General features: G+C 39.5%; 1 protein-coding gene across 1 annotated transcript in view; it reads right to left on the bottom strand.

Annotated features, from left to right (window-relative positions):
* Positions 1–6816: 6816 nt before the first annotated feature.
* gpr143 (G protein-coupled receptor 143) overlaps positions 6817–13277 on the bottom strand; it is a 30106-nt gene continuing 23645 nt past the window's right edge. Inside the window, exon 10 of the mRNA XM_061971194.2 lies at positions 6817–7285. Coding sequence (XP_061827178.1) covers positions 7182–7285 — 104 coding nt within the window. The 3' untranslated portion in view covers positions 6817–7181. The remainder of the gene's footprint in view (positions 7286–13277) is intronic.

Here is a 13277-nt window from a genome sequence, read left to right as displayed (position 1 = left end):
TGGAGGGGGACCTGAACTGTGCAATAGACCCGTTGCTAGACAAATCTAGTCCAAGGCAGGGCCCCCCATTAAAAATGGCCAAAACAATTTCAAAACTCATGGGTCAAATAGGAGGTGTGGACCCGTGGCGTTTTCTTTACCCAGATAAAAAACAATTCTCTTTTTATTCCCAGGTCCATAAAACTTTTTCAAGGATTGACTATTTTTTCATAGATGATAATCTCCTTCCGGCTGTCGACAATGTAGAATATTCAACAATAGTGATATCTGACCATGCTCCATTGTTACTTGATCTTTCGTTTACACTCTTAAAAAAAACGCAGACTCCATGGAGGTTTAATTGCATACTACTCAATGATGACGGATTCTGCAAAACACTTTCCAAAGTGATAGATGATTTTCTTGTCACCAACAACTCTACTCCCATATCCCCGTCTTTACTCTGGGAGACATTAAAGGTGGTAGTCCGGGGAGAGATTATTTCTTATTCAGCAAGACAAAACAAATTGAGAAGACAAAAACAGGAGCAGCCCATGGAAAGTATAACAGAATTGGACAGACAGCTATCAGTATCTCCACACCCTGAACTGGTTAAAGATAGACAGAATCTGCAAATGAACTATAATTTATTGTCAACACAAGAAACTGAAAAATTACTCTTACGATCGCGTGGCTTCCTGTACGAACACGGTGAGAAGGCAGGGCGCCATCTATCACGCCATATTAAAAGCCAATCAGCTTCTCGGCAAATTCGACAAATCAGAACCCCCACAGATGATCTTACAGTCATTCCTTCAGTCATTAATGACACCTTCAAATCACTCTACTCTGAACTATATACTTCACAATGCACTGCTGATAAAACAATCATGATGAGTTTCCTGGATAACTTGAAATTCCCATCCATAACTACTACTCAAGAGAGCGCTTTGGATCAACCTTTAGTAATTCGGGAAATTGTAGATTCAATTAAACTAATGCAGAGCGGCAAGGCCCCTGGCCCAGATGGCTATCCTATAGAGTTTTATAAAAAATTCTCAGATAAACTGACTCCTCTCCTTTTAAATATGTACAAGACTCTCTGGATCAGGGTACCCTGCCTCGAACTCTCACCGAAGCGTCAATAACTTTATTACTAAAACCGGGAAAAGTAGATTCCGATTGTAGTTCTTACCGTCCCATCTCTCTCTTAAACGCTGATTATAAGATTTTAGCTAAAGCACTGGCCCTTCGCCTTGAATCAATTTTACCAAACATCATATCACCTGACCAAACTGGCTTTATGAAAAACCGGCATTCTTTTTCCAACATTCGTTGCCTTCTTAACATTATTTTTTCTCCAGCATCCGAGGAGACGCCAGAAGTGGTGGTCTCTTTAGATGCGGAGAAAGCTTTCGACAGGGTGGAGTGAGGGTATTTATTGGAGGTCTTAAAGAGGTTCAACATTGGGTCCAAATATATATCTTGGATAGCACTTCTATACTCTTCTCCTAGGGCTGCCGTAAGCACAAATGGGATGTTATCCCAATTTTTCACACTTGGCAGAGGTACACGCCAGGGGTGCCCTCTAAGCCCATTGTTATTCGTTACTGCAATCGAACCCTTGTCCATTGCCCTTAAATCGGCTGGCATCAGTAAAGGAATCCATAGATGCGGTCTAGAACACACACATTCTCTATACGCGGATGATTTACTATTGTTTATATCTGATGCAATCTCTACCATTCCAAAGATTATTGAATTGCTAAACAATTTTGGATCATTCTCTGGCTATAAATTGAATTTCGCTAAGAGTGAATGCTTCCCTGTGAATAATTTGGCCCTTGAGATCCCTGATGGATATTTCCCATTTAAGATGTCCATGAACAGCTTCAAGTACTTAGGTGTACATATTTGTCGTAAGCTACCAGCTCTCTACAAGGACAATTTTCCACCTCTAATCGACAAACTTAAATTAAATTTGGAAAGGTGGAATGATTTACACATAACTATAGCTGGCAGGGTAAACTGCGTCAAAATGAATGTGATTCCTCGATTTTTGTATCTGTTTCAATGTTTGCCTATCTTTTTACCCAATTCCTTTTTTTGCATAATAAACAAACTAATTTCATCCTTTATATGGAAAGGCAAGACTCCCAGGATTAGGAGAGAGTTCCTGCAAAGGCATGGGTCCGTAGGTGGTTTATCACTCCCTAATCTAAAATACTACTATTGGGCAGCTAACATACACAAAGTGACTCTCTGGATCCAATAACCTGATTTAATCTGAAGCTAGTTCCTGTTCTACCTCTCTCTTGGATCTGCTTACATCAAAATTACCTTATCGGCCATCCCAATTTACTTGTAGTCCAATTGTCATTTCTACCCTTAGAATCTGGTCTCAATTTAGAAATACTTTCGGCCTGCAGGGCTTATCCAACCACAGCCCCATTCATAATAACCACCTCTTCCTCCCTCCCAACACAGATGTAGCGTTTTCTCTATGGAAGCAGTCAAGCCTTGGCAGGCTAAAGGACTTATATATTGGTGATGTCTTCGCTAGTTTCAGTAAAAATTTGACCTACCAAAATCTCACCTATTTCGATACTTTCAGGTTCGTAATTTTGTTAAATCAAATAGTCTCTCTTTCCCTAATACTCCACCTAATTCGCTAATCGACTCAATTTTAGATATTCCCACAAATCAGAAAGGCCTAATCTCCAAAATCTACATCTTAATATCCCAGTTTGGTAAAACGTCTCTTGATAAAATCAGAGGGAATTGGGAAGAAGAGCTTGGCAGATCTATAGATGATGGAGATTGGGATTCTGCCTTAACCCAAATTAATAACTGTACATCCTGTTCAAGGCTTAATTTAATACAATTTAAGGTTGTCCATCGTATTTATTTCACTAATTCCAAACTCTCCAAAATATACCCCAATATCTCGGATACTTGTAACAGATGTTACATGTCACCTGCAAACATGACGCACATGTTTTGGTCTTGTCCCCATTTGCTGGATTATTGGACAATTATTTTCAAACACCTTGCTAAGGCATTGGATTTAAATCTGACACCATGTGCAGAAATGGCTATTTTTGGGACGGTAGCAGATCCCCAAATAAGGAGAAAATTTAAGGATAGTATCGCCTTTGCATCCTTATTAGCACGTAGGAGAATTTTGCTGGAGTGAAAGTCACCAGTCTGCCCCAAAGCCTCCTTATGGCTTAAAGACCTTGTGATGTATTTAGATCTGGAGAAAATAAAGTTCAATCTTAGGGGGGCACCTGGGAAGTTTTATTCTGTTTGGGGTTGTGTGGTTGACTACATAGCTAAATTAAAGACGCTACAGGACACATGAAAAGTTCACCTTTCATAAACCAGCTTCCTTTTTGTTTTTTATTTATATTTATTCTGGGTGTATATTTACTATCTGCCTATGTTGAGAAGAAAGTGATGTAGTAATTATTTTCCATTTGTGACTGTACCTTTAACTTACTGTATGTAGGACCTGGGGGGGGGGTTATGTGTGTATGGGGTATGTGTTGGGTTGCTGTTCTTGGAAGTGGGTGGGAAAAAAAGGGGAAAATGCGACTACTGTTCTATTGTATATTGTAATACCTGTCAAAGTTAATAAAAACATTTACCGGTATATAAAAAATAAATAAATCCATTCAGCGTTTTTTTAATGAAATATCAAAAAATAGGATCCAAACAAAATGTGTTCAACCCTTTGAGTTGCAGGACACCGAGACGACCGGGGCGCCGAAACAAGCCTGCTAGTTAGCATAGTTAGCATCATCTAGCTAGCTTACTTGTTGTCGCCTGCGTTCGCTCTGTCTACTTTGCAGCTAATCATATTTAGATGATTACAATCCGAACATTGTTGGTTGCAAACCAGTTGTAGTACTAGAGCAGTGTTTTTCAACCTTTTTTGAGGCAAGGCACATTTTTTTCATTTAAAAATACGGAGGCACACCACCAGCAGAAAACGTTAAAACATGAAACTCCACCAGGTCCTCTTTATGCCTTATTTTGAGTTTGTTGGTGTTTTCCTGTGTGCAGTGCTTTAGTTCTTGTCTTGTGCTGTTATTTTGGTGTTTTCCTGTAGCAGTTTGATGTCTTCCTTTGAGCGCTATTCCCCGCACCTGCTTTGTGTTAGCAAGCAAGGCTATTGAAGTTGTTGCTATCCTTCTTTGTGTGGACATTGTTGCTTGCCATGTCATGTACGGATGTACTTTGTGGACGCCGTCTCTGCTCCACACGCTGCAAGTTTTTGCTGTCGTCCAGCATTCTGTTTCTGTTTACCTTGTAGCCAGTTCAGTTTTACTGTCGTTTTACATAGCCATCCCTATGCTTCATTGCTTTTTCCTTTCCCTTTTGTTCATTTTTGGCTTCAGCGTTACATACCTTTTTACCTGCACGCTGTGGTCTGCATGTTGGGATCACAGTTCTACAGCAGAGTTCTACACAGTACGGACACTAAGGAACGGCACACTATTTGCAGATTAAAATTATTGATTTGCCCAAAAATATTTTTTGGACCAATTAGGTGAAGTTGCATAATTTCCCACGGCACACCAGACAATATCGCACACGCGGCACAGTGGTTGAAAAACACTGTTCTAGAGTATTTAAAAGTAGCCAGCGAGAAGGTATATCTCTGACGTGCCAGATGTAAACAGAGGTCACAACACTGCAAGTAGATTAAGCAAGGGGGCGTGGCTACAAGATAAGAGTTGCCAAATGGGAATTCTTTTTTGAGTTCTCTGCATGCATGTTATATAATTTTACATGACATTTTCAGTGGTAATAATGTTCAATGATCTACTAAAAAAACAAAACTCTATGTTACATTACTTGGGACATGCAAGTGTCAATAGATAAGAATACATCTGAAGGTAAAATATAGTGTAGAAATGCACCCAATTTTCCAAAAGTTCTTTCCTGGTTTGTGTGGCAGCACTTCCTGCTCATTTTCCTCTTTTTTTACATCAGTTTTCCTCTTTTTATATATTTTTTCAACTGGGGTTCACATGCCGGAGACTAGCAGCGATACGCTCAAATTGCTTCACCAAGTTGGCAACACGCTCTGTCATGTTTGTGATGATTTCTTTTTTTAATTCAATGAATATCATCCACTTCTTCTTCTCAGCACTGTCCTTCACACTCACTTTCTCCCTTCCTGTGGTTGGAAAACAAAGTTATGTCCATCTAATGCTAGCTAATAAGACCAAATGTTTTGGTTCACTGTTACATTTGCTCCACCAACTAAAGGCAGGATTGCTTGAAACTTAAAGTGTAACTATCAGCCGAGAAACAGCTCAAAACACTCTTAAAAAAAAAATAATAATAATAATAAAAAAAAGTTAAAGTATCAATGATTGTCTCACACACACTAGGTGTGGCGAAATTATCCTCTGCATTTGACCCATCACCCTTGATCACCCCCTGGGAGGTGAGGGGAGCAGTGAGCAGCGGCCGTGGCCGCGCCCGGGAATCATTTTGGTTATTTAACAACCAATTCCAACCCTTGATGCTGAGTGCCAAGCACCATTTTTATAGTCTTTGGTATGACTCGTGCGGGGTTTGAACTCACGACCTACCGATCTCAGGGCGGACACATTTACATGATGTTTATCCCCCTGAGACCCTGTGTCGTCTGAGTGTGTTTTGCGTAAAAGAGGTATTTTATTTTGCTAAAAATGTATTCACAAAAATCAACCAAAAACAAATGTCCCCTACAGAGGACACATGTTTTCATGGGGATACATTGTCTATCTATTAATTTCTCATAATGGTATGGTTTCTGTTCCCTTATATTATTCTCTTGATAATTTTTTTTTTTAAGGCATGAAATACATTATGATGATGTGGTCCTGATGGCTTCATCTGGCCAGGATCTTCAGCTCTCACTGGATCGGTTCGCAGCTGAGTGTGAAGCGACTGGGATGAGAATCAGCACCTCCAAGTCCGAGTCCATGGTTCTCGCCCGGAAAAGGGTGGAGTGCCATCTCCGGGTAGGGGAGGAGATCTTGCCCCAAGTGGAGGAGTTCAAGTACCTCGGAGTCTTGTTCACGAGTGGGGGAAGAGTGGATCGTGAGATCGACAGGCAGATCGGTGCGGCGTCTTCAGTAATGCGGACGCTGTATCGATCCGTTGTGGTGAAGAAGGAGCTGAGCCGGAAGGCAAAGCTCTCAATTTACCGGTCGATCTACGTTCCCATCCTCACCTATGGTCATGAGCTTTGGGTTATGACCGAAAGGACAAGATCACGGGTACAAGCGGCCGAAATGAGTTTCCTCCGCCGGGTGGCGGGGCTCTCCCTTAGAGATAGGGTGAGAAGCTCTGCCATCCGGGAGGAGCTCAAAGTAAAGCCGCTGCTCCTCCACATCGAGAGGAGCCAGATGAGGTGGTTCGGGCATCTGGTCAGGATGCCACCCGAACGCCTCCCTAGGGAGGTGTTTAGGGCACGTCCCACCGGTAGGAGGCCGCGGGGAAGACCCAGGACACGTTGGGAAGACTATGTCTCCCGGCTGGCCTGGGAACGCCTCGGGGTCCCGCAGGACGAGCTGGACGAAGTGGCTGGGGAGAGGGAAGTCTGGGCTTCCCTGCTTAAGCTGCTGCCCCCGCGACCCGACCTCGGATAAGCGGAAGAAGATGGATGGAAATACATTATGAAAATGATTATTGTCAATATAATACTAAAAAATCTCGGAAGGTTCCCCCTTTAACCTTTGATGTTGCATTATAGTGTTTTTTTTTATTGTTTTAATCACATTTCAGTTGTCGCTTGCATGTCCCTTCTCCCCTCTTTTGATTCTAGAAATATAGCGTGCCTTATCAATTAAAATGTCATTTCTTTAAAATCACAAATTTAAAAAAATTACATTTTAATAAATGTAAAAATTCTTAAAAAATGATTTGAAAATCTTGTAATATTTCTACTTTTTTTTTGTTAGTCCATGACTCTATAGAACGAGTTATTTTCAGTGCTTTAAAGTACAACACACTTGTCCCCATGTAAGAAACAGGTCTGCTATTTAATGTGTAAAATGTGTGCAAAAAGACAAAATAAAATACAGACATGAGCTTAAAAACTAACTAGAAAAGAGCCTAATATTACACAAGATAATAAAAGTATTACAGCAACTAAAAGTTACCAGCCCAAGTAGTGTGTGATGACGCTGGCATGTTGGCTAATGTCTCCCTGACGTCCCCGAGGATTCTTCATCAGCGTCTATATCGCCATAGTCTGGGAGCTCGCTGGAAATGTGGATTTCAACTGTGCTAGATTCTGAACCTAACAAGACAAACACGGGAGGATTAATGGGTGAGGTCACGGCGTTTGGGAAAAAATAAATACATAATTCATTCCTCCATAACCAACATGAATATATTGTGGGGGAACATTATGTCCATTTTAATGCATTCAGCCATTTTTGAGCTGAAAATGGGGAAAAAAAAGTAATTCAGGGAGACAATGCAACACGGGGGAACAAATGGTGTTTGCATGCAGATATTATTATTATTATTATTATTATTGTCAATGCTGTACTCGCAGGTGGAAAAAGCCACAAAACACAGACAGTATGCGAACCCTTGATGTTGAAGACACAAGTCTTTATTCATTGTATATTTCACAACACAAACGTCATAAAGTGACAGCACAGCACTTTTGGAGACAGTTAATTAAAAGAAGAAGTGAAAAATTAACAAACAAAGGCATCAACTAGAAAAGTTGACAGTTTGAGAAGAAAAAGTCATGAGGTACTATGCAGTGCTCGTAAGTAACATAACGTGGGGAAATTAGTCAAGTTAAAAAAAAAAAGAAGCAAAAGAGCAAATACGTGTGAATACAGTTGTGAATAAATTAGTAAAATTGTTTATTTAATTTTTTTTAATAGACTTTTTGCAATTTAAATTTCGGACCAAAATAAAAAAAAAAACAGGAAGTTAGTGTGCTAACAAACTAAATGAGATAAATGTGCATGTTTAGGCTAAGATACAAAAATAGCACTGGCTCTTAAACAATAACTTTGATATTACCAGGATTTAATTTTCTATCATGCAGTTTGACCTTGGTACAGATGATTTTTTTCTCATTTCCTAGCCTTACCACTGTTGGTGCACGCGTTCCCTCTAGTGCAGGGATGTCAAACTCATTTTTAGCTCAGGGGCCGCATGGAGGAAGATGTATTCCCAAGTGGGCCGGAGTGGTAAAATCATGGCATGATCACTTAAAAATAAAGACAACTTCAGGTTGTTTTCTTTCTTTTACTTTGGCCAAAAATAGAACAAGCACATTCTGAAAAACGTACAAATCACAAATAATCCTCTGGACAAAACACTTCAAGTTTGTTAAAAAGTCTGAGGAAATTGGTGCAGTTTCAAACACACAATGTCTCAGTGTATCTACAAAGTCAGGATTAAACTTTTAAGTCACAGTCTTTCTGGAATTGAACAAAAAAACACAACATGTAAACTCTTCTCGGTATCAAATACACACTTCGTCATGTCCAGAAACAGAGGTAAAAAGTACTCAAAAGGTTTAAGTTTTCTGGGTTTTGACATTATGGTGGACTAAGGGTGCCAAATAACGATGTGTTCGAAACAGAAGACATAAAACGGCAGGTTTTAAGTTCAATTTGGGTCGAGGGAGAGGAGCCGCAGCCACGCTTTACTTTGTACCTCTTGCTAGTCCTAACAGAATTGCTATTGTGACATCCAGTGGACACATTTAGAACAGCAGTTTCTTTCATTCCAAAAAATGCAGCTCATTTTAATACTTGGCAAACTCATCACTCACCTGTTCGCGGGCCGTACGTTTGACACCCCTGCTCTAGTGGTACTCAAGAACGGCAGATTATTCTTTTTAAATACCATCTAGACGTGAAATAAACATGTAATGATGGGACTTGGTATAAAAATATCCTTTTTAGTTATATTAGGCTTGTTTAACCCTTGTGTAATGTTCATATTGTTGTTACTCAGCCAGCGTTTGTGGGTCTGATGGACCCGTTGCATTTTGTGGCTTTTAATGCCTCACAATCAAACACTTTTATGTTAAAATACTGAACAGATGTTTATTGGGATAAGGTAAACACCTGTTCAGTATTTTAACATAAAAGTGTTTGATTGTGAGGCATTAAAAGCCACAAAATGCAACGGCTCTATCAGACCCACAAACACTGGCTGAGTAACAACAATATGAACGTTGCACGGAAAATTTCTCTGCCAGTTTCTGCATCCCACAGGGATTCTTCTGTTGTGTTTCTGCACCTGCGGTTCCCACACAAGGTTGCAACATTGTTTGTCAACACTGTCTGCTCTCATTTTCTCGCACATTTGACCCTCTGATGTTCTGTGTACCTACACTCTGTCCTCCTCCTGTCTAGGCCTGCTGTGTGTGTGTGTGTGTGTGTGTGTGTGTGTGTGTGTGTGTGTGTGTGTGTGTGTGTGTGTGTGTGTGTGTGTGTGTGTGTGTGTGGTACACAGAACATCAATTTCCACACTTCTATTAGCCCGGACATCTTATATGTAATAGAAATGTGTAGGGGGGGTGTATGGTGTGTGGTCATTAAATATGTATTCTGATGTATGTTCTTCCCAGAAAATGAGCCAAAGTCAGTGAGTCTCAGTTTGAACAATTAATTAATTGTATAATTTTTCTTTTAATAAAAAATGAAAACGGGTCCCACAGATCCGAACACCACACAAGGGTTTAATATGTGAAAAAAAATGTCACAATAGGGAAGAAAAGGTAAGTGTTGGGTTACATATAACGTTTTCTATTTTGAAGTATTTGCATGTGGTTGGAAAACTTGTGATGTTTGACTGGAACGCATCCGATCATCTGATTGATATAATTACAATGCTCACTGGGATGAACGTCACATGTCTGCACGTGTTGCAAACAGGCAATGAGAAGCTTGGGACAAAAGACTGGAATGGCGGAGAAAACACAAACTATCTCCACCAAGCACAAATATTTGTTGTTGTCGCCTGTTCATAAGCAGCATTAAGACAACATTTAACGGACTAGAACTCGAACTGACAAGATTTTCCTTTTTTTTTGCGCCCAAAATGTTGTCTTGTCACATTTCTTCATGGGCCAGGAAGTAGCCTCAGCCTGCTCACGAGAGATGTGCAAGTCACGAACGAGTCGTTCAATATAGGTGAGTTTTATTTGGTTGACGTAATATGGAGTCACAGGGAAACTCGTCTCGATCACTTGCGCACCCTTGATACTGGACAATCAAGTACACTCACAGTTGGATACGACGCGGCTGTTGTACTGACCACGTTGAGTTGAGTTTGAGTTTATTTGGAACATGCATGCATACGACGTGATACGTCACAATTTCCAGTTTCCCTATTCGACATGTTCGAAAAGTAGTAGGAAGAAGCGGATCTTATTTAATCCTACCCCTTTTCCTTTACGTAGCAGTTGCTAACACTTTTGTTCACTTCCTGTTCTCAATTTATTCACAATAAGTAATAACAATATAAATAAATGAATAATAATTGGTGAAGTAAGTTATATTTCTTATGGTGAGATGAGTACGATTATCTAGAAAATGAATGGATGGATGAGATGAATTCAGAATGTTTATCATGGTTCTTCTTCTTTGTACTTTGTAAACACTTTAACTTTGATAAGTTTCTTGAAGTGGATCATATTAGTACTTTGTTTGATTTCTTTGCTTAATCCAGTCCATAATTTAATTCCACATACTGATATACTGAAGGTTTTAAGGGTTGTACATGCATACAAATGTTTTAAATTACATTTCTCTCTAAGGTTATATTTCTCCTCTTTTGTTGAGAAGAATTGTTGTACATTCTTGGTTAGCAGGTTATAGTTTGCTTCGTGTATAATTTTAGCTGTTTGCAAATTCACTAAGTCGTGGAATTTCAGTATTTTTGATTCAATAAATAAAGGGTTTGTATGTTCTCTATATTCAACATTATGTATTATTCTAACTGATCTTTTTTGTAACAGCGTTAATGAATGAAGTGTACTTTTGTAGTTATTTCCCCATATTTCTGCACAATAACTCAGATATGGTAACACGAGCGAGCAGTAGAGAATATGGAGTGATTTTTGGTCTAGAACATGTTTTGCTTTATTCATTATTGACACGTTATATAAAAACCCTATACAAAAAATAGGATTATATATTGTAACGACCTGCTGGGTTGATGTTGTGTTCCTGACATTCAGAGTTCCCATTGTCGTGAACGCACCACGCCTGTAAGGTGACTGGCGAAGAGGGAGGAAGCCTCTTCGAGGATAGACGTGCTCGTGGAAGGAACGAGATAAGTTGAGCCGTGTTAGCATAGGTCGCTCAATTAAAAAGAGCGTCAGACTTTGTGTGCACTTCTAGACGCTACAATATGTTCATTATAAAAAACTATTCCTTTTTCCCCCCGAATGACTGCCTAACAGAATGGGGTGGGCACGATCCACCAGGTTTGGAAAACACAGGGTCGATATTTTGATATTTTTGTTTATTTATTTTTAATTTTTAAGTTCCTTCTTTTGTGAGACATTCATAAAGATTCATCGTGTAATTTGGTGGAAAAAAAACGTGGGAAAATGTGCTGTCCACGGCACGATCGCGTTATGTGGGACTGCACTATATGGAACTTTTGAGTGTACCTGATTGACGAGTTTAGATCGAGATTGTGCTCACTACTGCTTACTCCTAAGTAATGAACAAAACGTAAATAAGGCTGGACTGAACCGTGTTGTTGTTTCAGGGCAGGGGAGCAATTTGAGTTGTAATCGTGGCTGATGACAGGACAACATTTGGGGGTTGGTCCCTTAGTTAATGAAGCAGGAAGTAGCACCAAGATTATTCTTTCACTTTCCTTTTTTCACTTTTCCTTTAAATACACTTTTTTTTTTTAAATTATATTAAGTTTGTTTTTATATTCTTTCACTTTCCTTACAATACTTTTTTTGGGGGTGATTTTGCCATTCTAGGTCACTCACTTTCAAATTAAAAGCATGCTTAACAGAAGAACAGGCGTTATGAATTTTGAAACTTTTGTTCGAGTGACACTTTTTGTTCTTGTTTACAACATTCTCACCACCCTGGACTTCAAAAATGTTAAAATTTTACTGGTTTTATTCATATTCCATGCTTGCTAATTAACAAAACAAATAGGATTACATACTTTACAACCGTGGTTCTTAAACTAGTTTAACTCCAAGTACCACCATGTTGACCAGTATTACATTGCAAAAGCGTAGTAGGCCTAAGTATTCATTAAAAACAAGGCGGGTTCTATTTAGTAAGTCGTTGAATAACAAAAAAAAACAAATTCTACTTCTGTTAGTAGTTCAACTTTGGCCATACCTGCCAACCTTGAGACCTTCGATTCCGGGAGGTGTGTGTGTGTGTGTGTGGGGGGGGGGGGGGGGGGGAGTATATTTACAGCTAGAATTCACCAAGTCAAGTACTTCATATATATAAGAAATACTTGACTTTCAGTGAATTCTAGCTATATATATATATATATATATATATATATATATATATATATAAGAGAAATACTTGAATTTCAGTGTTCATTTATTTACACATATACACACACATAACACTCAACTACTCATTGTTGAGTTAAGGGTTGAATTGTCCATCCTTGTTCTAATCTTTGTCACTATTTTTCTAACCATGCTGAACACCCTCTCTGATGATGCATTCTGCTTCGTCTCCTTGTTGTGTGCGCAGTTGTGCACTCTCTAAAAGCTGTAGATGTTATTGTCATATATGCATGTATAGTAGATGGCAGTATTGTCCTGTTTAAGAGTGTCACAACATTGCTGTTTACGGCAGACGAACTGCTTTACGGTAGAGGAAAACGTGACTGCTGCTGTTGTGTGTTGTTGCCGCGCTGGGAGGACGTTAATGAAACTGCCTAACAATAAACCCACATAAGAAACCAAGAACTCGCCCTCCATCATTCTACAGTTATAACGTGATTTGGCAGGCACGCTGTTTATATTGTGGGAAAGCGGACGTGAAAACAGGCTGTCGACACATCACTCAGGAGAAAATTTGTCCTGGGAGGTTTTCGGGAGAGGCGCTGAATTTCGGGAGTCTCCCGGAAAATCCGGGAGGGTTGGCAAGTATGACTTTGGCTCAGGTCGGACTTAACGAGGACGTCCTCATAACACACAATTGCACAGCTTAGGATTTCTATTCTCATTATGTCCAGCAGGAGGCAACATCAGCACTGGTAAAAAAATAAAATAAATATGTAGACAGTAGATACCCATTATT

The sequence above is a fragment of the Nerophis lumbriciformis genome, linkage group LG13 (genome assembly GCF_033978685.3).
Source record: "Nerophis lumbriciformis linkage group LG13, RoL_Nlum_v2.1, whole genome shotgun sequence".
Lineage (NCBI taxonomy): Eukaryota > Metazoa > Chordata > Actinopteri > Syngnathiformes > Syngnathidae > Nerophis > Nerophis lumbriciformis.
This window is presented reverse-complemented; position numbering and strand designations above follow the sequence as displayed.